Source organism: Amphibalanus amphitrite, unplaced genomic scaffold (genome assembly GCF_019059575.1).
Source record: "Amphibalanus amphitrite isolate SeventyFive unplaced genomic scaffold, NRLGWU_Aamphi_draft 000106F_arrow, whole genome shotgun sequence".
NCBI classification, from domain to species: Eukaryota; Metazoa; Arthropoda; class Thecostraca; order Balanomorpha; family Balanidae; genus Amphibalanus; species Amphibalanus amphitrite.
Genome location: NW_024881601.1, coordinates 254,687 through 281,573, shown reverse-complemented (window position 1 = coordinate 281,573; position 26,887 = coordinate 254,687). Strand labels below are relative to the sequence as shown.

The 26,887-nt window shown below is 47.1% G+C and overlaps 3 protein-coding genes and 2 long non-coding RNA genes across 8 annotated transcripts; 4 read left to right on the top strand and 1 right to left on the bottom strand.

Moving 5' to 3' along the window:
- The first annotated feature begins 343 nt into the window (after nucleotides 1-343).
- Nucleotides 344-1,396, top strand: LOC122380769 (partner of xrn-2 protein 1-like). The gene is made up of 2 exons (XM_043364210.1): nucleotides 344-824; nucleotides 1,220-1,396. Exons 1-2 carry the CDS (start codon nucleotides 655-657, stop codon nucleotides 1,389-1,391), a joined length of 342 nt encoding a protein of 113 aa, XP_043220145.1. The 5' UTR covers nucleotides 344-654; the 3' UTR covers nucleotides 1,392-1,396.
- Nucleotides 1,397-3,382: 1,986 nt separating this feature from the next.
- LOC122380797 (ubiquitin-60S ribosomal protein L40) lies at nucleotides 3,383-11,877 on the bottom strand. 4 transcript variants are annotated; one of them, XM_043364267.1, is made up of 3 exons: nucleotides 11,781-11,877; nucleotides 4,286-4,480; nucleotides 3,383-3,654 (listed from the first exon to the last, which is right to left on the bottom strand). In XM_043364267.1, the coding sequence occupies exons 2-3, from the start codon at nucleotides 4,473-4,475 to the stop codon at nucleotides 3,458-3,460; spliced, it is 387 nt and encodes a 128-aa protein (XP_043220202.1). In that variant the 5' UTR covers nucleotides 4,476-4,480; nucleotides 11,781-11,877; the 3' UTR covers nucleotides 3,383-3,457. The 4 variants fall into 4 exon arrangements, with proteins under 4 accessions (XP_043220202.1, XP_043220203.1, XP_043220204.1 ...); XM_043364268.1 differs by lacking the exon at nucleotides 11,781-11,877 and adding an exon at nucleotides 11,720-11,761; XM_043364269.1 differs by lacking the exon at nucleotides 11,781-11,877 and adding an exon at nucleotides 11,710-11,755.
- A 21-nt stretch (nucleotides 11,878-11,898) lies between these two features.
- Nucleotides 11,899-19,788, top strand: LOC122380796 (elongation factor 1-gamma-like). The gene is made up of 8 exons (XM_043364266.1): nucleotides 11,899-12,049; nucleotides 13,734-13,883; nucleotides 16,794-16,976; nucleotides 17,402-17,644; nucleotides 17,950-18,188; nucleotides 18,571-18,740; nucleotides 18,917-19,041; nucleotides 19,458-19,788. The coding sequence occupies exons 1-8, from the start codon at nucleotides 12,038-12,040 to the stop codon at nucleotides 19,611-19,613; spliced, it is 1,278 nt and encodes a 425-aa protein (XP_043220201.1). The 5' UTR covers nucleotides 11,899-12,037; the 3' UTR covers nucleotides 19,614-19,788.
- A 530-nt stretch (nucleotides 19,789-20,318) lies between these two features.
- LOC122380746 lies at nucleotides 20,319-21,375 on the top strand. The gene is made up of 3 exons (XR_006256373.1): nucleotides 20,319-20,544; nucleotides 20,819-20,895; nucleotides 21,290-21,375. It is a non-coding gene; the product is annotated as an uncharacterized LOC122380746 (long non-coding RNA).
- Nucleotides 21,376-23,038: 1,663 nt separating this feature from the next.
- Nucleotides 23,039-26,192, top strand: LOC122380744. The gene is made up of 5 exons (XR_006256372.1): nucleotides 23,039-23,165; nucleotides 23,440-23,516; nucleotides 23,911-23,994; nucleotides 25,617-25,686; nucleotides 25,940-26,192. It is a non-coding gene; the product is annotated as an uncharacterized LOC122380744 (long non-coding RNA).
- The last annotated feature ends 695 nt before the right edge of the window (nucleotides 26,193-26,887 follow it).

Sequence of the window (26,887 nt, the reverse complement as noted above, 5' to 3'; positions counted from 1 at the left end):
GGACGTTCAGCGTTGCTATGACGTCACATCGTGGTGAGATATACACACAGCTGCCCTCTCTGTGTATTCCTCACCCGGGTGTGATTTACACTACGTAGTAGATTTTGTGTATATAACACCGGGGTGGGTGTGATTTACACAAATGGCCGGTATTGTGTAAATCTCACCGTGGTGTGATATACACGGTCCCATAATCTAAAGCGTTTACTCTTTAATCAAGGGTCTGTTACACTCCAATCCCTTTAGTTACCTTATTTTAGATTTGAGGATTTGATGACGTATCAAATATTAATCAAATACAACCAAAACAACTAAAGTTAAAAAAAGAACTTGCAGTAAGTCTGTTTTTATATTGTAAGACAACTTAAATGTGGATGAATTGCACAAGAAAAGGCTAACATTTTTCAAACTTAACAAAAATATTTCTTTGAAAAATATTTGAGATTCAAAGATTATGAGCCCAGTTACGTCAAAAAATAAATCCTGAAGAAATGGAATCCCCACGAGGTCTTCTATTCGAATACCTTGAAATAAATTTGTTCTTTTGCGAGCAATACACGCATACAAAACGCAGAGTGCAGACCCCTAAACCCCCTAAGGATTTCGGAAATTTCACAGGCGCGCTTTTTCGTTTGGTGGAGAAGGTAACTGAGGATGTCGATCGATAGTTCTTGGGATATCGAGCAATATCGAAATGAACATGAGCCACCCGAACATTGGGAGCTATGTAAGAACTTCATACTGGCACACAAGAAGGACTTTCCAGAAGAAAAACTTATTTGTTTGGCTCAAGTTTTTGCAAACATGGAGTTTCTTGGATGCAGGTGAGAATTGAAGTAAAGCTCTAAAGTAAATGTGTAGGCATATAAGCATAAACAAGAAAGTTCAAATTTCTCATTCTGTCAGACTTTTTTAATATTTGTTGTAAATAATATCATTCAAGTCACTTTGTACCTACTTTGCCCTGCATGTGCCTTCCCTACATCTGTTGTTTAAACATTGCTGCATTCAGTATCCCAACTATTGGTAATGTAAGGCCCACTGTTGTATGTGGTTTAGATGCTAGTAGGAGATACTTTCAATTTTTATGTCAATGAACGGCATTAGTAACATAACTGATGCACATGCCACAAGTCTATGTATGGCTCCCATTTCCAGCTCCAGTTGTAAGCACACCTACCCCAAATCGCTGCAGACAGGGTGGTCATTTCTGCTGCAGATACCCACAGGAGACCATGGACCTGGTGAATGAGCTGGCTGCCGGTGTGGTAGAGGACTTCCGAGAGCAGAGGAAGTCAAAGATACAGCGCACGTTCATTGGCGCCGCGTCGGCCGCAGAAGCCAAGGTGAAGCGGAGCAAAACACTGCCGCCACCGCAACACATCAAATGACGAACCGCCGGTATCGAACAACGCTGTTTCCTGGGAGCCGGGCTCGGAGGGATTGGAGTGTAGATGTGAGTGCTATTTTATGTCGGGACTCTGAATCTGATGTCTGGGTAACCGCCTACTCGCAGGAGGCCGTCACTGGCTCGTGGAGCTCGGGTTCAAGATCAACTTGTGCTCCTGGTTTTGATGTGTTTTGTCGGTCGCTTCAATCGCGTGACGTTCCTGTCACCATATAGATACTTGTATAATGTGTCTCATGCGTCACACATTTTCACACTGTATTTAACAAATACATGTCATACATTTCGTTCGCGTGTACCCGTTTCCAAATCACTATCGACATTCGATACCTCTCATCGTGACATCTGCCAAGTCGAGCGGGATGGAGGATTGGGTGTCTGGCAGCTGCCCACCACTCCCACACACGCAAATCTAATAACGTGAGAATGTGGGAAGACACTTGAACACAGACTTTTCAACAGATATTTCTAACTCTAGTGAGACGGTCACATGTATGTACCGTCATGATGCGCCGGTACCACCTAACATCTGTCAAATATGCCTCGCCCACGGATCTAGATCGGCAGTATCGTATTGCAACTGTGACGAACAGGGTAGCCTGCTATGCTCATAAGCTGTTGTGTTGAGGCACATATGAGTGTGGCGCTACGCTGATTGGCTTTGGGGAGGGACTGTCGAATGTAGAGCGCTGGCTTTGATTGAAACTCTTACGATATTCGTCTAGTCTCGTAGACAGCCGAGGCTTTAGCTGCGGCCAGCCAACCGCCGAGATAAGGTGTTTATTTCTCTCATGCACCGACACATTTTTTTAAGTTGATGGATGATTGCTAGACAGAAGCCTATCATTTTGATACCTTACTGGTTGAATACCTACTATACCTGAGCGATTTTAAAAAGAAACACGACAGAAATGTTGCAGCGCCAACATGGTCTGAGTAGAATGATCCGTAATTTTATTTATAATCACCGTGCGTAATTTGACCCAAAAGGTAAGCCACCAACTCGAAAACTGTGCCAGAGATCATGAGTTGATCGATAAAGGTCATGTCCGGCAGTCAGATCAATCGACAGTCGATCTGTGTCGTGCTGAATGAACACATCCGAGGTGATACGCCTAGCAAAATATAATATTTACAAAGGGAATTGCTGATGAAATAAGGTTACCTCGTTTATGTCACGGATAATTCATTCATTCTTCGGCATTCAATATCAACCCGAGTCCCGACATAGGGTGGTTGGTTTCGGTCTATTGAACACTTTCGCCCAAGAAGGCGCTGATATTTGATAGGAGTCCGATCGATCCCCGAATTAGGGTCATTGATATTCTACTGCGTTGTTGCTAGCTCAAACAGCAAAAGTAGCAGACCGCCCCCTCTCCCCAAACACAGTGAGCATTCCGAGGCTACGGAGCACCGAAAGAGCGTCAAGCGATGGTAACTGCTAACGTACAGTCGTGAGTGGCTGCATTTCAAAACTTTGTCATTCGCCTGGTGTTATTTCGGGTGTGAACTGCGACAAGTGGTTCCTTCTGATGTCTGACGTCCGCGCGGTTTGGCCGCTTGTCCCCCCCCCCCCCCCAATACCATTACGACTCCCTCTCGAGAATTCGCTTCAGCTTACAATACATAGTTGTAGCGTTTTATCGTTCATTGCAGTTTTTGCAACGATAAATCGCATCTGCATCATTGCTGAGATCGAGCCTGATCACGTTATGGTATAGCAATGCTCGCAAACCCACTGACCTTGAAATAAAACTGGCATGCGTGACGCAGGTTGTTTCGTTAATCAAAAATTTTCATTTAAATTGTTTTGCTATGAAAACAACCGTGCCATTTTGATCGCGGACTAAAATCGTGCGGTACGCCTATCCGCGTAGCCCCCTCTCGCCACATCACGTCTCGTCTCGTTATAACCAACAGTCGCTGAGTGCATCCCCTACACCTATTTCGCCCGACCGAACTGACAGTCCACGGTTGACTTTCAAAATGTATTTTCTCGATTATTTCGCGGATGCCACCGGCAGGCAAGCCGCCCGAACAACGCACCGCTTACTTCAGCTTCTTCTTGGGGCGCACGTGGTTGGTGTGGCCGCACTTGCGCTTGCGGCAGTTGGTCGCCCTCGGGTGGAGGCGAGCGTAGCACTTGCGGCAGATCATCTTGTCGCAGTTGTACTTCTGTGCGAGGATGCGCAGCGTGGGCTCGATGACACCGCCGCGCAGCCGGAGCACCAGGTGGAGGGTGGATTCTGCAGGCAGAAACGGGCGCGCACACTGCGTCAGCGGGGAGAGTCGAGAGCCGCCCGACGGGGATGAACGGTCAACGGGACAACAGTTCGGTGAGCTACTCGCAGACACGTCAGTCAGAGTCAAGGGCGGTGTTTCACGGGCGCTGCTAGCACGACACAAGCACACGTGGCAAATTCGGTTTCCATGGACACATCAACAAAATCGGACGCTCAATCATTGAGACTTGACCGTAACCTATGAAGTCAGCTCGCGAAATGCGCTGGCAGCGTGGTAGCAGCGCGCTAGCAGTGACCATGAAACACCGCCAGGGTGCCACGGTGAATATTACACACTCGCCGCTCTTCAAGTCTAGCGAAAGTGTCACACATTGTCATCCTAACATTGAACCCGATTTAACTTTGACCTGAGATGACTACACTATTGTCAGTGGCAAGCTCCGGGCGCGCCAGATTATTGATAGCGGCACCGGCGTCATCTTCACATAAAAACATCTGATGATCTAACTGAAAAATTTGTCCAGAATTCTGTATATTACCAATTTCTGCCGTTCGATTTACTGGGCCTCCAACGTTAGGCAGAAACAAAATGCATGTTGAGATAAATTGTAACGTTCCTTCTCCTGTCACGTACCTTTCTGAATGTTATAGTCAGAGAGGGTGCGGCCATCCTCGAGCTGTTTGCCGGCGAAGATGAGGCGCTGCTGGTCGGGAGGGATACCCTCCTTGTCCTGGATTTTGGCCTTCACATTTTCGATAGTGTCGGAAGGCTCAACTTCCAAGGTAATCGTCTTACCCGTTAGGGTTTTTACGAAGATCTGCATGGTGGCTGAAACAAGGTTAACATTGACTGTCAGTTAAAGTTAACTCCACACCCAAACATCGCAACAATCAGAAGAGAGCAGTGCTTTTTGGGGACGGGCTAGCTTAGCAGCATTGCAAATGCAAGACCCCCAACTGACTTGTGAGTTGTGTGGGCGACACTTGTCGATCCATTACACATCCGGTGGAGAAGGAGGATATCAAACATGATCCCCAATAATTCCCACTGATTCGGGATAATTCTCCCTAATTTTCCAGATGCCAAACACACGCTCCAGTCTGCAAAACGTGGCAGGGTTCGACGAGATCTCGCCGGGGCAGACAGCGGGGCAGGGGCAGAAATTGGGGCAGAGTTCGGCAATTCCGGGGCAGGCCGTTTGCAGTCGGGGCAATCTGGGGTAGGGTGGAGGCTACCAGTAGAAAAAAAAAATAAAGAAGCAAGCAGTGTTGAAACGCGTGAGACTGCGCCACAATTGTCACTGAAGCGCAGAAATTGTCATTCAAAACTGCTCCCATATTCAAGTTTTCCCATCATCAGGGCTATGAATGTTTTACGCGCCAAGCTTCGTATTAGCAACCAAGGAAAGACGCTACGCGGAGATACTCCTTTCTAACCTAACCGAACAAAATCAAACCTGACCTACTCGTATTCAAACACTCGTAAATGTGCTGTATATCCCTCACGATGGTTGACATTCCGACAAATATCCACTTAAACGAAGCGTGTTAAAACGCCAAACTTTGGCCAAACTGACCAGCCGCTAACCTATGACCTCCAGATTGAAGAGACGAGCACACTCAGCACACTTAAAACTAAGCCACCAAGCTAGCTGATCATCGTTGAGACAAGGTGTAATTACGAGCGCAGCGAGCGAAGCTTAGTCTTTTCGATATAACGGAAAAATCTCAGTATGAGCGGCCCGGCCAGGCCCGGCCCGGCCCGTAACGCTTTTCAGAGGCTTATATCTCAGCAACCGCTGGACCGATTGGCCTGCGGTCTTTTTTGCTGGGTATCCCCATCCCTTCTACCCCGTAATGGACTACTTTTGATACATCTCAGTGACCGTCGTGGCACGTGCCACGTGAAAAGTCAAGGGTGTTCAAGCAGTTTTGCAAAAGTAATGATTTTGAGAGGCCCATATCTCAGCAGCGGCTTGAGCGATTGTCTTGCGATAATTTTTATAGGGTAGCTGCATCCCTTCTACCAAAGGTCGGACACTCTTGATCTATGTGAGTGACCCCTACTGCACGTGCAAAATACAAAAACAAGAGGTGCCAAATTTGTTCCCGTTTCAGTAACTCGGTAATTACTGGGGCGATTTCGCTGAAACTTGGCATACAGGTAGGCACCCACCAGGCAATGCATTCCCATGTGTTGCGGTTAGGGTGCTACTGCACGTGCGCACGTGCAGGGGGCGTTTCCAGATCTCGAGAACGGCTGGGCCGATTGCGCTCAAATTTGGTACACGGTTGGGGACCGGTTAGTAGGGTGCCGTGAGGCTAACTGCCAAGTTGATGCCCCATTTGGAGCAGAATTTGGGCTGCCCAGAGGCTAACTGCCCCATTGGTGCAGGATTCCGGCTGCCTCAAACACCTCAGTTGGGGAAACTACGAGGAGCCAAACAAAAATTGGATTAGCCAATCAACGGCTGGAGTGGGCAGGGCGATGACCATATATGGTCATAAAATCAGACAACTTCATCTTTTCAATGCATCCTAGCATTCAAATGAAAAAATAAGGCAAAAGAATATTTTCTAACCACACAAGGCCCACGCTCACTCGGTGCACAATTAACTGGTGGCTCTAAATCGCAGAGTTACAACACAAGGTCAATCAGTGATTGGCAAATACGGCGGATTGAAACAGATGCGCCAAAAAATGTAAGCAGTACCATGGTTTAAAATGTCGTTATTTATATTATTTTGTTCATGGTGTTTCTAATTGTGGCAAAGTTATTATTTATAAATTAAATATCTTTGTTTATTGTAATTCAATAAAATCTTTTAACAATTTTCTTTCAAAACACCAATCCATTTATTGAATGGCCGGCTGATTCAGATCAGTTGGGGAAACTACGAGGCGAATGTCAAAAAATGGATTGGTCAATAAATGGACTTTTGATGACCATATATGGGCATAAATGCAGCTCCCGCTACTAAGGGTGAAAAACGGTATAACAAGCCGGTACTTGCGGTATCGCGTCCACTTATTGGAGAGAAAAGGCTTCCATTTTTCACCAGGAATTAGTGTGATTTGATTAAATTCGGCGAATTGACTCGAAAATAGCGATAGGAAAACGGCTTTTCTGCAGGTTCTGGGCGTCACAATCAGCTGGCCATTCAATAAATGGATTGGTTTTATGAAAGAAAATTGTTAAAAGATTTAATTTAATTACAATCAACAAAAATATTTATTAATTATAATATAATAACTTTACTATAATTAGAAAACCATAAACAAAATGATAAAAATAATGACATTTTTAAACCACGGTACTGCTTACATTTTTTGGCGCGTCTGTTTCCATCCGCCATATTTGCCAATCACGGTTTGACCTTGCGTTGTAACTCTGCGATTTAGAGCCGCCAGTTAATTATGCACCGGGTGAGTGTAGGCCTTGTGTGGTTAAAAAACATTCTTATGCCTTATTTTTTCATTTGAATGCTAAAATTCATTGAAAAGATGAAGTTGTCTGATTTTATGACCATATATGGTCATCGCCCCGCCCACTCCAGCCGCTGATTGGCTAATCCAATTTTTGTTTGGCTCCTCGTAGTTTCCCCAACTGAGATTGTGACACCCAGAACCTGCAGAAAAGCCGTTTTCCAATCACCATTTACGAGTCAATTCACCGAATTTAGTCAAATCACGCTAATTCCTAATGGAAAATGGAAGCCTTTTCTCTCCGATAAGTGGACGCGATACGCAAGCACCGGCTTGTTATACCGTTTTCCACCCTTAGTAGGGGGGGCTGCATTTATGACCATATATGGTCATCAAAAGTCCATTTATTGACCAATCAATTTTTTATTTTCGCCTCGTAATTTCCTCACCTGACCTCGTCTAGCTGGCTGCCACGTTTTGCAGACTGGCACACACGGAGTAGTGAGATGTAGCCTGAGAGGCACCGGTATCGGTAACCCTGGCGTCACCGGTAGCGTTTTCGTTCAAGGTTAAGGTTTCCTGCATTAGGCAGTATTGGGCCACCGTGCCAAGCCGTAGCATGCTGTGGCGTCACTGGGTAAGAGAACGTACCACGCTATCAGTATCAACTGAGACTCAGATAGACTCAGAACGACTCAGGCAGACTCAAACTGACTCAGACCGACTCAACCGACTCAAATAGATTCCGATCGACTCAGATCGACTCAGAACGACCCAAACTGACTCAGACCGACTCAATCGACTCAAATCGATTCCGATCGACTCAGACCGACTCAGAACGACTCAACCGAATCTAATAGATTCCGATATCGACTCAGACAGACTCAGAACAACTCAGGCAGACTCAAACCGACTCAGGCAGACTCAAACTGACTCACCGACTCAAACTGACTCAGACCGACTCAAACTGACTCAGACCGACTCAAACTGACTCAGACCGCTTAAACCGACTCAAATCGATTCCGATCGACTCAGCCGATTCAGAACGACTCAGGCGGACTCAAACCGACTCAAAACGATTCCGAGCGACTCAGGCAGACTCAGAATGACTCAGGCAGACTCAGACAGACTCAGAACGACTTAGGCAGACTCAAACCGACTCAGGCAGACTCAAACTGACTCGACCGACTCAGAACGACTCAAACTGACTCAGACCGACTCAACCGACTAAAATCGATTCCGAGCGACTCAGACAGACTCAGAACGACTCAGGCAGACTCGGGCCGATTCAGATACTCAGGCAGACTCAAACCGACTCAGGCAGACTCAGATCGATTCCGAGCGACTCAGAAAGACTCAGAACGACTCAGAACGACTCAGACAGACTCAGGCGGATTCAAACCGACTCAACCGACTCAAATCGAGTCAGTTTGAGTCTGCCTGAGTCGGTTTGAGTTTGCCAGAGTCGTTCTGAGTCTGTCTGCGTCGATCCGAATCGATTTGAGACAGTTGAGGAGTCGGTCTGAGTCAGTTTGAGTCGTTCTGAGTCGATCGGAATCTATTTGAGTCGGTTGAGTCGGTCTGACCCATGAAAAAATTCCACAAGAAATCCACAAGAAATATTCTAGTGGAACCACAAGAATGCAGCTAGAGAAGCTCCCACTAGGCCATCTAAAATGTGTAGTGCCTTTAAGTGGTGCAACTAGGAATCCTAGTGGAATTCCATGGAAATTGAAACAAATCCTAGTGGAAATTTTGGACCTCTGTGGTGTCTAATTGGCTAGTGGAATGTAGTGGTCTTTCGTTGGCCTTAGTGGTTTTCTTGTGGACCTTAGTGGTCCTTTCCTTGGGTTTAGTGGATTTCTTGTGGAATCTAGTGGAATCTTTGTGGTCCTTAGAGGTTTTCTTGTGGAATTTAGTGGATTTCTTGCGGTCTTTAGTGGGTTTGTTGTGGATCCTAGTGGACCTATTGCGGTCTCTAGTGGCTTTCTAAGTAATGTAGTGGTCTTTTTGTAGTCCTTAGTGGTCTTCTTATGGATCCTAGTGGATTTATTGTGGTCTTTTGTGGTTTTCTTGTGGAATTTAGTGGAATTGTTATGGTCCATAATGGTTTTCTTGTGGATTCTAGTGGTTCTATTGTGGTCTCCATTGGGCTGTAGTGGATTCTAGTAGACCTACTCCAGCCTGTAGTGGATTTTTGTGGTCTGTAGATGTTTTCTTGCTGTTTTTAGTGGTCCTTGTGAGACATAATATGCCTCACAATAACACACACAATTTATTATATGTGCGAAAGGTAAAATAAATGCAGCAAGAAGGACCTTTTGTAAATCATTACATAAGGATTGTCTTGAAATCATAAATTCTAAATTGTCAGTCATCATGTGCAAAGAGCGGAAATGTGGAATGCAGAAAGAGCCTGTTTCAGGCCATATAATTCTTTAATGACTAGTGATTTACCTTAGCAATTACATGACAATTCTAGAGGAATGATCTATGAAAGGTCTGCTGCATTTATTTTCCCAACCTCTCTAATTTTATCAATGTGAGGAAGGAACTAACACAAAAGTTGTCTGAAAATGATATGTATTCATAAAACTTGCAAAATAGAACACCAATATGCAAACAATGCATCCATATGTTACACAGCAGCTGTACACCAGCTTGGTGGTTAAGTAAATTCAAAACTTATTACATTTATAATGTAATGTTGATAGAGAAAGAGATCATACCAAGAAGGCAGGAACCCAGTTGCAAAGAGATCAGGACAGGTTCATGTTGCAAGGGGATGAGATGACTAAGATGAGTTGAGGGCTATGAGGCATGTCCGATTCCCGGGAACATGTTTCAATGCTTCTTCAGATTTGAACTTCTTGTCTTCTTGAGCACGCCAGGATCGGACTTCATGCTGTGAAAAAAGGAATTAAAAGTTCATTTGGTTTACATTAAAAAAGGCAAAAGGCAGCATAGTTCAAACGACAAAGATTCTACATTGTCCGGTCAATGCCGTTCGATGTTGGGCGGGGCTGGGCCGCGGCTATCGAACGGCACTGGCCGAATGACATAGGTTATCTTTGTAGTCCGCGAGACATTGAATCCGGTCTAATTTAAAAAAGAAAAATACAAAAATTGCTTCAGGTGCCAGTTTTCCCAGCTGAAAAATAGCCGCCTGCCGGCATTTTTTTGCCTCAAGACCGCTATACATACGGAGCGTACCTATACAGTAAAGCCCTATCTGCTTACATGCCTATCGCATTTACGCTCCGTATGTGAAGCGATTTTTAGGCAAAAATTCTGGCAGGCGGCTATTTTTGTTTGTAAAACTGGTCTCAGAGCGATGCAGTGACAAACTTACAATTAATACACTTTTCCTATTAGGCTTTACTTAATGGTTTTTGTCGCTAAAATTTTGTCTAGTCATTTTTTCGTCCATTGTGTTTTCGTAAGACCTATTCCTACCCTAATCTAGCCTAAAGAAACCTAGCCTACCTACCTACCTACCTAACACCTAACCACAAAAAGACGCATAGTATCTGACGAAAAAAACAATGGACGAAAAAATGATCTGACAAAATTTTACCGTCAAAAATGATCCAATAGCAAAGCAATGGATACGTTTTACATATTGCCCATGTAATCAGCCTATGAACTGACAATCACAGATATTTTCAAATTGAAATTCCCTGCCAAAGATGCCCATTAAAAAAGTTGATGCTTATTGCTTACCTTTGTGGTGTCTTGTTATATGAGTATGACCAGTGGGTTGGCTCCACACCAATTACATTGTTATCTGCATTCAAAATATCTACAAAAGATTAGATAGGAATTCACAATTAATAAGCAATTGGTCATTTAATGCATGTAAGATAATAGCCTGCAATTCTCAATGTATGAACCGAATTCCAGCAAATCATCAGCCTGGTCGACAGATACCTACTCAACATTTTGCAAATCAGCAGCTGCAAATATTCAAATTTCAAGTGGGTATTGTTGAATTGTTATGGTGTTGCCATGACAACTCAATTATCATTCAGCACCCCCGGTTGCAAAATCAATTGGAAGCTACCACTAGAGTCCACAAACCACTAAAAAAGTGTGAACAACCACATGCCACTACAATATGTTACTAGATGCCACTAGACTGGCCACTAGGACCATAAGAAACCATTTCACGCCACAACAGACCTCAATAACCACTAAAATATATTTTGTGGTCTCTTGTGGAATTTTTTCATGGGGAGTCAGTTCGAGTCTGCCTGAGTCGTTCTGAGTCTATCTGAGTCTCAGTCGATACTGATAGCGTGGTACGTTCTCTTACCCAGTGACGTCACAGCATGCTTCGGCTTGGCACGGTGGCCTAATACTGCCTAATACGGGAAACCCTAACCTTGAACGAAAAAGCTACCGGTGACGCCAGGGTTACCAATACCAAGGCACCCAATTGGAAGCATGTTTCATGATGCAATTTGAAGTAGAGTACGATTTTAAATTGGAAATTGCGATAAATGCTATTTGTCAGAAAATGACATGCAAAATTACAATAAATTTATTTCACAGAAAAAAAACACGCAAAAAGTAGCTGGGTGACTGTTCATTTTACATCACACAAATAGCGTAAAAAAGGCAGAGATGACCTGAACCAACACTTATAGAAACGAAATTCAAGCAATGAGCACAACTCAAACAAACACGCAAAAATACCTACCAGCCACACGTCGACCACCCCGGAAAAAGAACGCGTAGAGCTGTAAAAGATCATTCCTTTAAATAAAAGCTGTATTTTTAACAGTTTCATGCTATGAGAAAGTTTTCATTTCAGTAATTTAATCTCAATTCAACTTCATTAAATTATGTTAAAAAAAATGGACCAAAAAGGAAAATAATTGATTTAGTCTCCTCTATCAGTGAAAACTTCCGCCGGTCGCCCTTTTTCGTGGCGAAGCGAAGGCAATCACATCAGCCATGGTTTCTGGGGTAAGGATAATGAAGTAAAATGATTTATGGTATAATTTCATAACCATTTTTACCCTTTCAGTCGAATAGTGGTTTCAATGTTGTGATTATTAATTTTGAAGCTCTTAAGGGCGTTCTTGTTGGAAGGGTAATTTTCAGAGGATCGTTGTCCACTGTCCTTGTGATATTTTTGTGTATATATGTATGTATGTATGCATGTATGTATTACAATCATGGACAATCCACACTGACACGGGGCGTGGCAATCACTTTTCGGCTACTAATTTGTGATAAGATCGCGGCTCCTTTTTAGTTAATGATCACTGAATGCTGCCTTTTGCATCCTAGACTCAAAGTTTGATGAAAAGTCATATGCACTGCATCTGGAACGAAAGGTTGGTTAGTTGTGTAAACTTCTGCTAGCCCCAAATGATATATGGTGAAATTACAGACCTCAATCTATCATAATGACACTACAAGATTGAAATGTCACAACATCATGAAAGGAGGCATCACCCACCACATGAAACTGATTGCCGCCATCAATAAATGAATATTTCATAATGTTCTTTTAAAGAGCTTTGGAAGAGGAACTGGAATGACATCTGAACATTGATTTTATGACTATGATATAGATCCCCTGGGCACTGTTTGATGGGGCGGATAAGGAGGACTGATAGTGAGCTGATAGTGAGCCATCAGCCAGTGAGCTAAAGAGCTAGAAGTATATGAGGAGCATGTAAGAGGAGAAGTGGGGACCATGTATCAGGGGCATAGACCTGAGACATTGAGTCACTGTGGGTTGGTCTGAAGTGAAGGTACAAAGTAGGAACAGTCAGAATCGCATCTGATGGGCAGGTGCAGAGCGAAAAGGTTGGAGTGGTAAGGCTCTCTGATTGCAGATATGATGCAAAGAAGTACTAGGATGGTTTTATAAGGACCAGATAGTCCATGGTGGGATTGACTGCATTGATATTTGAGCTGATAGTTGACTGGATGGGTCTGGAATGGTATCTCCATGTAAGGATCAGGAGAGGCAGGACTGGATGTGGCTGTTATAGTGGCTCCATGTAAGGATCAGGAGTGGCAGGACTGGATGGGACTAGGATGGTAGCTCCATGTAAGGATAAGAATCAGGCTGGGATGGTAGCTCCATGTAATGATCAGGAGCGGCAGGACTGGATGGGGCTGTGGTAATAGCTCCATGTCCATGTAACAATCAGGAGGGGCATGGCTGGATGGGGTTAGGAAGATAGATCAATATAAGGATCAGGAGAGGCAGGACTGGATGGGGCTGGAATGGTAGCTCCATGTATGGATCAGGAGTGGCAGGACTGGATGAGGCAGTGGTGGTATCTTTATGTTTGGATTGGGAGAGGCTGAGCTCATTGCTGAAGTGTGGAAGCAGTGCAGGCACAGTGTGCCAGCCTATAGGTATAAGTGGCCAGACTACAGTCATGTCAATGCACCCACTAACCTCATTTAACTGACTTTTTATTATATAGTATATTGATATTTGGTTGAAACATTATTTTTATAAAAAAGTTAAGTATTACCCTTGGCATTGAATTCAATCAATAGTAACTACTAACTAATAACAATTAAATCTCCATTTTTATTTTTTAGTACTATTTCAGTTTTTCTTGTTATTTTTTATTTTTATGATCCAGGATAATGTCATTACCTTGCTGTTTTTCTGTTACAGAAACTCTACACCTACCCGAACAACTTCCGGGCCTACAAGGCTCTGGTGGCTGCCCAGTACTCAGGTGCCAAGGTTGAGGTGCCCAAGGACTTTGTCTTTGGTGAGACCAACAAGTCTGATGCCTTCCTGAAGAAGTTCCCTCTGGGCAAGGTGAGGAACTCTAATTGCACAGATTTATCCAATCTGGCAGTAAGGGAGAATGTACTGTGTATGTTCATGTTCATGTGTAGCATATTCTCCATGTAGTACTTGTCTGGCTGTTTATAGTTTTTTTATACAAATTGTGCTCGAAAGTCGAATGTTTTAATGGACAGACTGGCAGGGCTGGAGCCACTGCTAAGCAGAGATTGTTACTCAACTGTCCGATCACTCATGTTTTGGCAATACGAAAATTAATTGCCAAGGTAAAGGGTGCCCACCAAACCTGGACACAGTCCGTCCCTCTCAGGTGAGCTCCACAGCTCTGCGGCTGCTCGAACAAAGTGCGGACCATCCCCGTCAGGAGTCGCATGATATCGGGCGCCGGAGCAACCCGAGCGCAGGCTCTCACTACCGAGATACAGGCACTACCAATGGAGCTACTGGATTGTCATTTTAACATTCAGGGTAAATGTATTAAAATTAGCTTGTGGATTTTTTTACCATCACTCGTATCGGCGTTTTCCCAGTCGCTGACATACTGGGAGGGGATCCGTGCGAACCCCCAGCTGTTCGGCCTCTGATCCAGCCAGGGCTTCGTGGAAAAGACGAGAGTGCTGCCCGTGGCGAGAGGAAGCTGGTGATATCCAATTTTAAAGTCATTGGTTGATCTTCCAGGTGGTCAACATCGCGAAAATCCGAGACAAAAAATACCAGAACTTCGTAAAATGAAGCAATCGCCATGATTTTTTTCTTCAAATTCCATATAAGTTTTGATCAAAAATGATGTAATCATGCATTTGGTTTACATTGAGTCAGGTCAGGTCAGCTACCTACCTATCTATAGCTGGTGTTCACCATCCCCAACAGTTTCATAACATTGCATAGGCACCTAAAACCAGGGCCTCGTCTAAGGAATTTTCACTGGGGGGGGGGGGGGCAGAGACTGAAGGAGCCAAACCTAGGGTACCCCCAAATCCTGTTTTCTCACCGGATTTAGGCCACTAGTTTTTCGTCACAGCCCTGAGATCATGATTTTTTTAACAAAAACAAAACAAAAGAAAAACAAGCAGGCGATCTGAGGCATACCATAACCCTCGCCCGTATATCATAGCGGGGGGGGGGGGGGGCGGAGTGTCGAACGGACTCCTCTCGGTTTTTCGCAAATAAGTCGCGCAAAAAGCGACCGATTGCGCCACAACTTTCAGTACCCTTGCGTTCATCAATTTCACATCAACTCTGAAAATTTCATGACCCTGACCCAAATGACCTTTGACATGTGAGTTACTTTTCGAGACCAGCTTTAGCTGGAATCGCAATTCGGCCTACGTCGACTCGCATCAGCCGAGCGTTTGCAGTCTTTTCGTAGTTTCAAGCGTTTAAATATCGGATATGATGTTGCTCTCATGCATTAGGGTGGGTGTCAGGGTCTCTGAAAGGTCAGGTCAGGTCATGAACTGATGTCATCTTAGTTCAGTGACCTTGACCTGAGCTTCAAGTGAGCTTAACACCAACCACAGTGTATGGGATGGGAAAGCAATCATTTCACATGTTGGCACGTTGGAAACGCGCGGATAATGTGCGCCGACATACGCCGAATCGTAATTCCGGCGTGATCGTCTCGAGAAACATGTTACGGGTCAAATGTTATATTCTTGGTCAGGGTTATGAAATTTTACGTGATTTATTTGCGACACACCGAGAGTGGAGGTCCATCTAGTAGTTAAGTAGGTATCTTGGGTTCATCCACCCCCCCCCCCCCCCTCCTGTATGGGTGCGAAGGATTATTTTAGGCGTTGATTATGAATGTAGGCAAAAGCTATATCAGACAGGTTTTGACCCTTGCCACAAGGCGCTGCCTATCTGTTCTGTAATGCGCTGGGCTCCACCCTGCCAGCAATCTGCTCCCTGACTCAGTTTTGAGGTAGTCAACTAAGCTACGCTCTGCTTTGTCTGACCGGGCGCCCAAAAACCCCAATTCATCATCATAATCATCATCTGCTTTGTCTGACTATGGAAATCGGCATTATTGGCTCTGGCTGATGGGTGACCAAAACGTGGGTTACGGAACTATTGATCGCACAGCTTTACCTTCCATTCATTGCATTTGGTTAAATTGGTAAAGAGGATGCTGTCAAATTTCCAAGAGATATAAAATTAGGAATTTCACGTTGCGCTTAGAAGGCTTGTTATCAGGGATGCGGAGCCGTGGAAATTTCGGACGGCTCCGGCTCCAGCTCCGGCTCCGGAGAAAAAATCGGCTCCGGCTCCGGCTCCGGCTCCGGGTGAAATGTCATGGCGGCTCCGGCTCCGGCTCCGGCTCCGAGTAAAATGATTCGGCTCCGGCGGCTCCGGCTCCGGCGGCTCCGGCTCCGGCTTCTACTCAGTACATCCCCTATGCGATCAATTAAATACGGGTGGAAGAAAAAAGGCGATGGGATTGGTACACGTTGCTTCTGTATTTGTATAACAAGGCTATTTTGAATACCACATTGTTTTACGCATTGTACTGTCAAACCGAACTAGGTAAATAATTGTTTCCTCTTAAGAAAAGGAGCCGGAGTCGCCCCCTTTTTTGACGGCTCCGGCTCCGGCTCCGGCTCCGGGCTATATTGTTTCACGGCTCCGGCTCCGGCTCCGGGCAAAATATGCCGGCTCCGGCGGCTCCGGCTCCGGCTCCGGCTCCGGCTCCGCATCCCTGCTTGTTATCCTTAGGTCAGGCTGTCCTTTTGACATCACTCATAATATTCATTCGGTCTATTGTGATTTGTCACGTCTTCCTGCCAAAATATTCGACCTCCAGCAACAGGAGCTAAAAAGGACCGCGGAGTTCCTGTTAGTACACGTCGAGTCGCCGACCCCTCATTGTCGGTGCCCTAGCGGCGTTCATCGATTCCACTGACCTGTCACCGCTGCCGCCAGGTGCCGGCCTTCGAGGCAGCCGACGGCACGTGCATTGCTGAGAGCAACGCGATCGCGTGGTTCGTGGCCAACGAGCAGCTGCGCGGGAAGACGGACGCCGAGCGCGCCCAGGTGGTGCAGTGGATGGCGTTCGCCGACTCCGAGCTGCTGCCGGCGGTCTGCGCCTGGACCTTCCCCATGCAGGTCGGTCGGCGACGGCGTCAGCACAGCCGAGTGGCGGAGGACGGTGCTGGCCGCGTGTTGTAGAGTTTTGGGTGGTTGCGGCTTTGGTGCATGTGGTAGATATGTGGCGGATGTGTGTTACTTACTTTTGATTATGATGGGGTTCAAGTTACTAACTCACTGAGGCCGAATATTTGAAGCTCGCAGAACTATGGACTATGACTGGATATTACTAATTCATTGCAGATGTTCCAGACAAAAGCGTTAGGTGGCTTTTCAGAATGTGTGCACATAGTTTATCCCCTACTTTGAGCCCTCCTATTTTGTGCGCTCTCCCCTGAGCGCGCCACTTTGGGCCGGTGGGCGCGCCGTCTGACGGCGTGCGGCGCGTCTGCTCCTGTGTTTCAGTGGGTGGCCGTGTGCTGATGCGCGCCTGTCTGCCCCAGGGTATCATTGCCGCCAACAAGCAGACCACCGAGCGTGCTAAGGACGAGCTGCGCCGCGCGCTGGCCGCGCTCAACTCGTACCTGTTGACGCGCACCTACCTGGCCGGCGAGCGGGTCACCCTGGCCGACATCGCCTGCTGCTGCACACTCCTCTCCGCCTTCCAGCTGGCCATGGACGCCGAGTTCCGCAAGCCCTACGGCAACGTGGTCCGCTGGTTCAACACCATCGTCAACCAGCCGCAGGTACGCCGCGGATGAGGCTGGGGACTCGCTCTTTTTCTTCCTTTTTAAATCTGTTGTTCGCTTGAGCTTATATGAAATGGTATTGAGGCTTTGAACAAGCCACTTTTTGTTCTAAGCAATTGTGATGTGGTATTTGTCTCCTATGATTAGACGATGACGAGGCTGACGGCCGTCTCAGGCAGTATTTGTCTGTGACACGGCTGATGCGACATGAGGCATTTGTATGAGGACCGTTCCATCCTCACCTAACCGTCTGCGGTCGTTCCTCGAGCCCACAGTAACACTCCTTCACTCGCCGCCCGCAGGTGAAGGCCGTCATCGGCGCTGTGACCCTGTGCGTCAAGACGGCCGAGCCGCAGCCGGTCCAGGGCGGCGGCGGCGACGCCAAGAAGGACAAGAAGTCCAAGAAGGACGACAAGAAGGCCAAGGAGGAGAAGAAGCCGTCCAAGAAGGAGGCCGCGCCCAAGGAGGAGGCCGATGCCGCCGATGAAGCGGTGGCGGCCGAGCCCAAGTCCAAGGACCCCTTCGCCGGCCTACCCAAGAGGTGAGACTGAGAGGCTAATGGGGGCACGCCACCTGCACCTTAATGCAGGTGGTCTTCGCGCGGAATGGCAGTAATTATGACCGTGAGGAACATTCGCCATTTGTTTGGAATTGATCGTAATCTATAATGTCGGACATCGTGGTTTAGGTAAATACTTAAAGAATGCGTACGTCGTGACTTTGGGTTTCTCGGATAGCTTAAGTAAATGTGTCCCCGTTTCCCTGTGACGAGACGATGACGAGGCTGACACGCGCCGGTGCAGTCTTTGTGTCGGCGCTGTGTGATGTAACATGAGGCATTTGTCTGAGGGTGAACCCCCGCCGCCCTCTCGCCCACCCGCCGCCTCGGACCCTCCACTGACCCCACCCTCTCTGACTGGCAGCTCCTGGGACATGGAGGACTTCAAGCGGTTCTACTCCAACAACGACGAGGACAAGTCGATCCCCTACTTCTGGGAGAAGTTCGACAAGGACAACTACTCGATCTGGTACAGCGAGTACAAGTACCCCGAGGAGCTCGGACAGATCTTCATGTCCTCCAACCTCGTCGGAGGTAAGGGACGCGTCATATTTTTTCTTTTTAACTTTTCCCATATCCCTCCTCCTACTCAGTGTCTCTGTCAATGCACACATTTGACTTATTTATTTCGTTTTTTCTGGGTAGAGTGTTAAACTTCTTCATGGATTCAGTGTTTCTGATTATGTCCACAATGTCCGCTTGTTCCGCAGGCATGTTCCAGCGGCTAGAGAAGCTGCGTAAGAACGCGTTCGCCTCTGTGGTTGTGTTCGGAAAGAACAACGACTCCTCCATCTCTGGTATCTGGGTGTGGCGCGGACAGGAGCTCGCCTTCCCCGTGAGTAGTCGATTACGGCGGGGCGCTCAAGCCTCAAAGTAGGGCGGGCTTTGTTGAACAGCTTCGCTAGACACAATGTTTGCATAAATGCGAGCTCTATAGTCTGTTCTATATCAAGCTTGCAGTCGGAGTTTCTTCGGCAGATCGCTCCTCCGCTCAAGAATTTGTGTCTTAAAATGCAAGAGCTGTATTTACAGAAATCACGCACTGCCTTCAGCAGGGCACTTCGGCTGCAAACTTGAAACGGAACAGAGTATAGTACAGTAGACAAAATACTGTGTCAGCATTGTTCAACAGCTTCCACCCAGAGTATACTCAGATGCCTGTATTGGCCGGCGCAACGTCGGATCTCACCCTCCCCATAGCCGGGACGCCTTGTAGTGTGCTGACCTCGTGTCACGTCCCTCCCTCCTCAGCTCTCCCCCGACTGGACCATCGACTACGAGTCGTACGACTGGAAAAAGCTGGACGCCAGCTCCGAGGAGACCAAGAAAATGGTGGACCGCTACTTCCGGTGGGAAGGCGAGGACTCCAAGGGCCGCAAGGCCAACACTGGAAAGATCTTCAAGTAACTTATTGAGGTTGTCTGAGAATCATCCTGGCCACCAAATCCACATTCAGTCGTTTTGAGGTGATTTATTGTGTTGTCGGGCCACCGCCCCGGCCGGCGGGAACCGCCAATGATGTCCTGCCAGACGCCATGGTGCCCTGTTTGATACAGAAATACATCTATTGGTCGGACGTGAACAGAGTTTTTGTTCTAAGGGAGGATGGGAAGCGGCTGAGGGACTGGCACAGACCGTCTGCCTTTTCCCTACTGCTGCCTAGACCCTTATCGTAGAGATAACTCAACAACTCAGGTCACCAGATGACGGATGATTATAATCATCCGTCATCTGGTGACCTGAGTTGTGCCTTGCTCCCACAACCTCGTGATCGATGTGTAATTGTTCACAAGTCACTCTGTCGACTGCTAGTTTGCTTTCCCTGTCGGTCATCTTCCTGAGAGGGGAAGGGTACAGGTGGACGCACCAGGACATCACCAAGTCTACAGCTGATGAGAGCTGACGCACCCGACTCGGCCCGGCGATGAACGTCCGCTACCGGGGCCAACCTAAAGCCGACTCCCAGTCCTGCCGCAGCTGATCAGCCGGAGCACCGCCTCTGAGGCACCGGGTGAGTGGCTGCCGAGCTATGGCGGTGGGGAGGGATACGATGGGTTCTGGGTTGTGTTGAACGGGATTTTCCATTTTTGATCATGTGTTTCTGTGATTAGACGATGACGAGGCTGACGCCCGTCTCAGGCAGTATTTGTCTGGGACACGGCTGATGCGACATGAGGCATTTGTATGAGGATATCGTTCGACGTGGATGTGGGGTTTCCGTCGTGAACGTGACTGACGGAATGCGTCTTTGGTTACAGGACCGGACAAACCATGTTACCATGAAAGCTACACAGAGCTGCGACTGTCCGGAGACGATCTGCAAGCCTTATCATAGCAGGTCAGTTATTGCGCGACTTTTCAGTTTTGCTATTTATTCGTTCTATTGCCATCAGGATAATTACCTCGCGTTTCTTCCGAATTTTTATTTGATTTCGGGTCAGTTCTGTACTTCCTATGATTAGACGATGACGAGGCTGACGCCCGTCTCAGGCAGTATTTGTCTGTGACACGGCTGATGCGACATGAGGCATTTGTATGAGGACTTTTACTGGCCCGTTTGACTATTGTATTCTTGTGTGGCATAATCCTGACCTTATATTTGTTCTTTGCAGATGTTTTCCCCGTCCCTAGGAAGTACCTACGACCTCTGCCGATGGCCTCCGACCAGTCACGGAAATTCATGATGCCGGTAAGCATCGACGCCTTTACCAGAAGTTTTTGGTTAAATTTTGGAAAGTGATCCAGCTTTCGATGTGTCACACAATTATTTAGAACAAGTTGTTGCGTTTTATCAGGCTCACCCAACCAGGAGTCGACATTTTCGTTCGTGTATTCTGATAAGCGGATGGTAAGAAACCGCGAGATAAACTCGCTTTCTTCCGCGGTAGTAAACGAGACGCTGCCATTCGCGCTCCGAATCTCCACTGATTAGACGATGACGAGGCTGACGCTAGTCACAGGCAGTATTTGTCTGTGACACGGCTGATGCGACATGAGGCATTTGTATGAGGACTAACTCATTCTAGTCTCATCTTTAGCTCTGTCGCCATCACCTGACGTTTGTGAACATGCTCTGCCCACAGGTGCGTTTCCGTCGGTGACTCCCACGGGCCGCACTTATGTGTACAACGACCAGCGCACAGGTCACGGAGTACGAAATGGGCGCGGTAAGTAAAACTACGGACGGACGTGGCTTATATTAGCTTTTTTCAGTGTGCGTAATGATTGGGTTGTATATTATCAAGGACCAAGCGTCCCAGAAGGATATCGATGAGATTAGTTCAGATGAAACATTGAAGCTCTCGCGCTTCTTTCTGACATTGCCATAGGCGTCGCCAGAGATTTTCGGTTGGGGCAAAATAAACTTTTGTGTTAAAACTTGCCTTTCCCCAGTCTTTACTCACTCGTTTTACATATCATTCGACGCGCAATGGTGCGAGGAATCCGATGGTGACAAAGGTTTTCTTCTAGCTATGACGTAATTTTTTTTACAGAAAAAATCGAAATTTTGAAACTTCATGACAAAAACGACTGGTAGAATCATAGTATATTGTGGCTGCGATTGCCGACGCGCTGCAGAGGGCCCCTGTGTAGACGCTCGACGCTCATGATCATTACCCAGAAAAAGGTGAAAAACGCTCCATTTAATCGGATCACCCTGCTAAAACCTCCATTCACGCATGCATGCAGAATTGCAGAGGTTTTACGTGAAATGCATAGGACGTATCCCAGCCACCGATCGTAGCTAAGTTGGGCATTTGGCGGAGAGTGAATGTCGGAAGTGTGAATCGGAAGTAATTCATCTTTGCTCAAGTGAGAGGAAGTGTTTTGTTCACTCGAGTGTGAACAAAAGTTTCTCGTTTTTTGTGTGAAGGGAAGCGCTGCAAACGCGAACAAAAACTGTTAAACGGAACCAAAAATTACGCACGGCATAGCGGCAAGGGATCCCTTAGAGATAGGTTTGGGACTTCCAGGCCATTTCAGGCCACTCAGGGTCAGTGCTGACTCTCAGAAGCATGCTTAGGATCCCGGAGATCGGCGTGGGTCACCTCAAATATTTACGCGTACGTGGTGCTTTAGGGCTTTCCGAGCCTAAGGTGGGGCCCTCAGAAGCCAGTGTGGGCAGCGGGCGCTAAGAGACTAGGCCCAGGGTGAGTCTGGAGCCCTCGGATAACAGTATGAACCCTCGGGGTCTGTGTCGAATCCCTAAGGACCTTACGTAGGGACATAATAAACATGTGTTGCGGACCTCAGAGGGACACGTGAGCTGTGACCCCTCAGATGCCGGCTTGGGGTTAGCAAAGTCTGTCGCCTCAAAAGTTTGGCTGAACTATCAGAGGCCAGTTAAGGTTCTCAGAAATGTTCGAATGCTCAAAGATCCCTGTATGGACCCTCAGAGAACATGGACGCCAGTGGGACTTTCAGAGGCCCGTTTGGGCCCTCTGAAAGCTTTTTTAGGGCTCAATGAAGCTCCTTAGGAGCCTTTGTTTAAAGCAAGCTAATGATTCCTGCGACACTTGTACGGTACTGGAGCCTGTCGCAGACATTTGACGAGAGTTGAGAAAGGCCCCGAAGATTTCGTTTCACGCTTTGAACGAAAATTGTGTCAGCACTCCAAAACTTATGAAAATCAGCTGTAACATTGATAAAGAACGAACTAGGAACATGGAATGAATCACAACATTGACATTTCCGAGTCTGGATTCGGAGTCTTGAAGATTCTCAGTATTTCTCAGCCCGTATATCTCAGCCCGTCTCAGGCAGTATTTGTCTGGGACACGGCTGATGCGACATGAGGCATTTGTATGAGGATATCGTTCGACGTGGATGTGGGGTTTCCGTCGTGAACGTGACTGACGGAATGCGTCTTTGGTTACAGGACCGGACAAACCATGTTACCATGAAAGCTACACAGAGCTGCGACTGTCCGGAGACGATCTGCAAGCCTTATCATAGCAGGTCAGTTATTGCGCGACTTTTCAGTTTTGCTATTTATTCGTTCTATTGCCATCAGGATAATTACCTCGCGTTTCTTCCGAATTTTTATTTGATTTCGGGTCAGTTCTGTACTTCCTATGATTAGACGATGACGAGGCTGACGCCCGTCTCAGGCAGTATTTGTCTGTGACACGGCTGATGCGACATGAGGCATTTGTATGAGGACTTTTACTGGCCCGTTTGACTATTGTATTCTTGTGTGGCATAATCCTGACCTTATATTTGTTCTTTGCAGATGTTTTCCCCGTCCCTAGGAAGTACCTACGACCTCTGCCGATGGCCTCCGACCAGTCACGGAAATTCATGATGCCGGTAAGCATCGACGCCTTTACCAGAAGTTTTTGGTTAAATTTTGGAAAGTGATCCAGCTTTCGATGTGTCACACAATTATTTAGAACAAGTTGTTGCGTTTTATCAGGCTCACCCAACCAGGAGTCGACATTTTCGTTCGTGTATTCTGATAAGCGGATGGTAAGAAACCGCGAGATAAACTCGCTTTCTTCCGCGGTAGTAAACGAGACGCTGCCATTCGCGCTCCGAATCTCCACTGATTAGACGATGACGAGGCTGACGCTAGTCACAGGCAGTATTTGTCTGTGACACGGCTGATGCGACATGAGGCATTTGTATGAGGACTAACTCATTCTAGTCTCATCTTTAGCTCTGTCGCCATCACCTGACGTTTGTGAACATGCTCTGCCCACAGGTGCGTTTCCGTCGGTGACTCCCACGGGCCGCACTTATGTGTACAACGACCAGCGCACAGGTCACGGAGTACGAAATGGGCGCGGTAAGTAAAACTACGGACGGACGTGGCTTATAGAATCATAGTATATTGTGGCTGCGATTGCCGACGCGCTGCAGAGGGCCCCTGTGTAGACGCTCGACGCTCATGATCATTACCCAGAAAAAGGTGAAAAACGCTCCATTTAATCGGATCACCCTGCTAAAACCTCCATTCACGCATGCATGCAGAATTGCAGAGGTTTTACGTGAAATGCATAGGACGTATCCCAGCCACCGATCGTAGCTAAGTTGGGCATTTGGCGGAGAGTGAATGTCGGAAGTGTGAATCGGAAGTAATTCATCTTTGCTCAAGTGAGAGGAAGTGTTTTGTTCACTCGAGTGTGAACAAAAGTTTCTCGTTTTTCGTGTGAAGGGAAGCGCTGCAAACGCGAACAAAAACTGTTAAACGGAACCAAAAATTACGCACGGCATAGCGGCAAGGGATCCCTTAGAGATAGGTTTGGGACTTCCAGGCCATTTCAGGCCACTCAGGGTCAGTGCTGACTCTCAGAAGCATGCTTAGGATCCCGGAGATCGGCGTGGGTCACCTCAAATATTTACGCGTACGTGGTGCTTTAGGGCTTTCCGAACCTAAGGTGGGGCCCTCAGAAGCCAGTGTGGGCAGCGGGCGCTAAGAGACTAGGCCCAGGGTGAGTCTGGAGCCCTCGGATAACAGTATGAACCCTCGGGGTCTGTGTCGAATCCCTAAGGACCTTACGTAGGGACATAATAAACATGTGTTGCGGACCTCAGAGGGACACGTGAGCTGTGACCCCTCAGATGCCGGCTTGGGGTTAGCAAAGTCTGTCGCCTCAAAAGTTTGGCTGAACTATCAGAGGCCAGTTAAGGTTCTCAGAAATGTTCGAATGCTCAAAGATCCCTGTATGGACCCTCAGAGAACATGGACGCCAGTGGGACTTTCAGAGGCCCGTTTGGGCCCTCTGAAAGCTTTTTTAGGGCTCAATGAAGCTCCTTAGGAGCCTTTGTTTAAAGCAAGCTAATGATTCCTGCGACACTTGTACGGTACTGGAGCCTGTCGCAGACATTTGACGAGAGTTGAGAAAGGCCCCGAAGATTTCGTTTCACGCTTTGAACGAAAATTGTGTCAGCACTCCAAAACTTATGAAAATCAGCTGTAACATTGATAAAGAACGAACTAGGAACATGGAATGAATCACAACATTGACATTTCCGAGTCTGGATTCGGAGTCTTGAAGATTTTGGCTACTGCGAGCCAGACTCTGGTTTAAACTGCACGCTCCAACCGAGTCTGACCTCACAGACATTCTCAGAAAGGTACCCCCCCCCCCCATTTTTTCCCGACTCCAAAATCTCATCGGATCTGTATCGATCTCAGGGGGTGCCCGGTCCGAGCCGAGGTTGGAGGGCAAGCTGCCCCGCTTGACCCCCCCCCCCCCCCCCCCCCCGTGGCGACGCTAATGGACATTGCACTGCTTGGGATTCCTATGATTAGACGATGACGAGGCTGACGCTAGTCACAGGCAGTATTTGTCTGTGGCACGGCTGATGCGACATGAGGCATTTGTATGAGGATATCGTTAATCGCGTATGTAGCGGCCTTTCTCCTCGCCTGTGACTGACGTGGGTGTGTGTGTCTGGTTGCAGGTGACGGGAATGCAATGCTGCCGGATACGCAGTGATAGGAGAGAACCTGTCACTAGCTCAACGGCAACAGGTTGGTTCTTATTCACGCCACTTAATCGATTGTTTTAATGCGTTTTGGATTTAGGTTTAGGAATGTTAGGAAACGTGAATATGATTTTCTCCCATGATTAGACGATGACGAGGCTGACGCCCGTCTCAGGCAGTATTTGTCTGTGACACGGCTGATGCGACATGAGGCATTTGTATGAGGACTGTAACTCTGGCTTGACAACTCAATCGTTCGTTCAGCCGTCCGAGTGTAACGCTGTTCCGCTCTGTTTCAGGACGCTCCCAGACACTGGCGAGAGTCATCTGGGACGCGCCGACGCACTGCAGTTTCATCGTGGTGTCTCCGGCTGGACGTCATAGGCAGGTCCCGTGACCCGTGATAGACACGGTGTTGATAAGGGTGTTGGAATGGGACGGGTACGATCACGACGGGGTGTGGATTAGGGTGTGTCGATAGTCGCAGATTCGCGTTAGACAAAGATATAAATTGGCGCGAGCATGCCAAAACACTAGCCCTGCAGTTGGTTTTGCGTAAAAATGCGATTTGACGAGGCTCGGGCAGGTCGAAGTTACAGCGAAAAAGTCGCAGTCGACGGTGCTGCCACCTACATTGCCAATAACGGGCACTATCAAGTATCATATCGTGATAATTGGGGTAGTTTCAAATGAGAAATGACTTCTATTTTTAATCAAACTGCTTAAGAAGAAATAAAACTTTTCGGAAACACACATTTTTCCCAAATATCGCGTTCCATTTTTTCCTGTTGAGTTGTTAGGAAAGTGGTAAATTTCAAGGTTGACGGCTAAAAAACGAAACAGGAGGAACAGAGCAGGAATCACCAAGACGTGTGCCGCGCCGGTGCTGTAGCCTGTAGATAAGGGGTGAGCAACAGAACCAGCATACCTAACGATTTTGATTACTGATAGATATTTTTCTCTAAATGGAAGACTATTAGTAACAGCTCAGGCAAGCCTTCTAATATAGGTATCGACAGGGTTGCGGTAAAAGGTACAATCGATGGCACATTACAATTATTCTGAGTTGGGTAACAACACTCTTCAGATACCTACCATCAACAACCTCACTATCTCCTATATGGGAGCTATATCATCTGATTCCAGCGCCCTGAAAACAAACAGGTTATTACCAAAAATCTCTATATTAGCGCCTACCGACATACGCTGAATGACGCTATCAATACCCGACATTTGTAAAAGGTGAT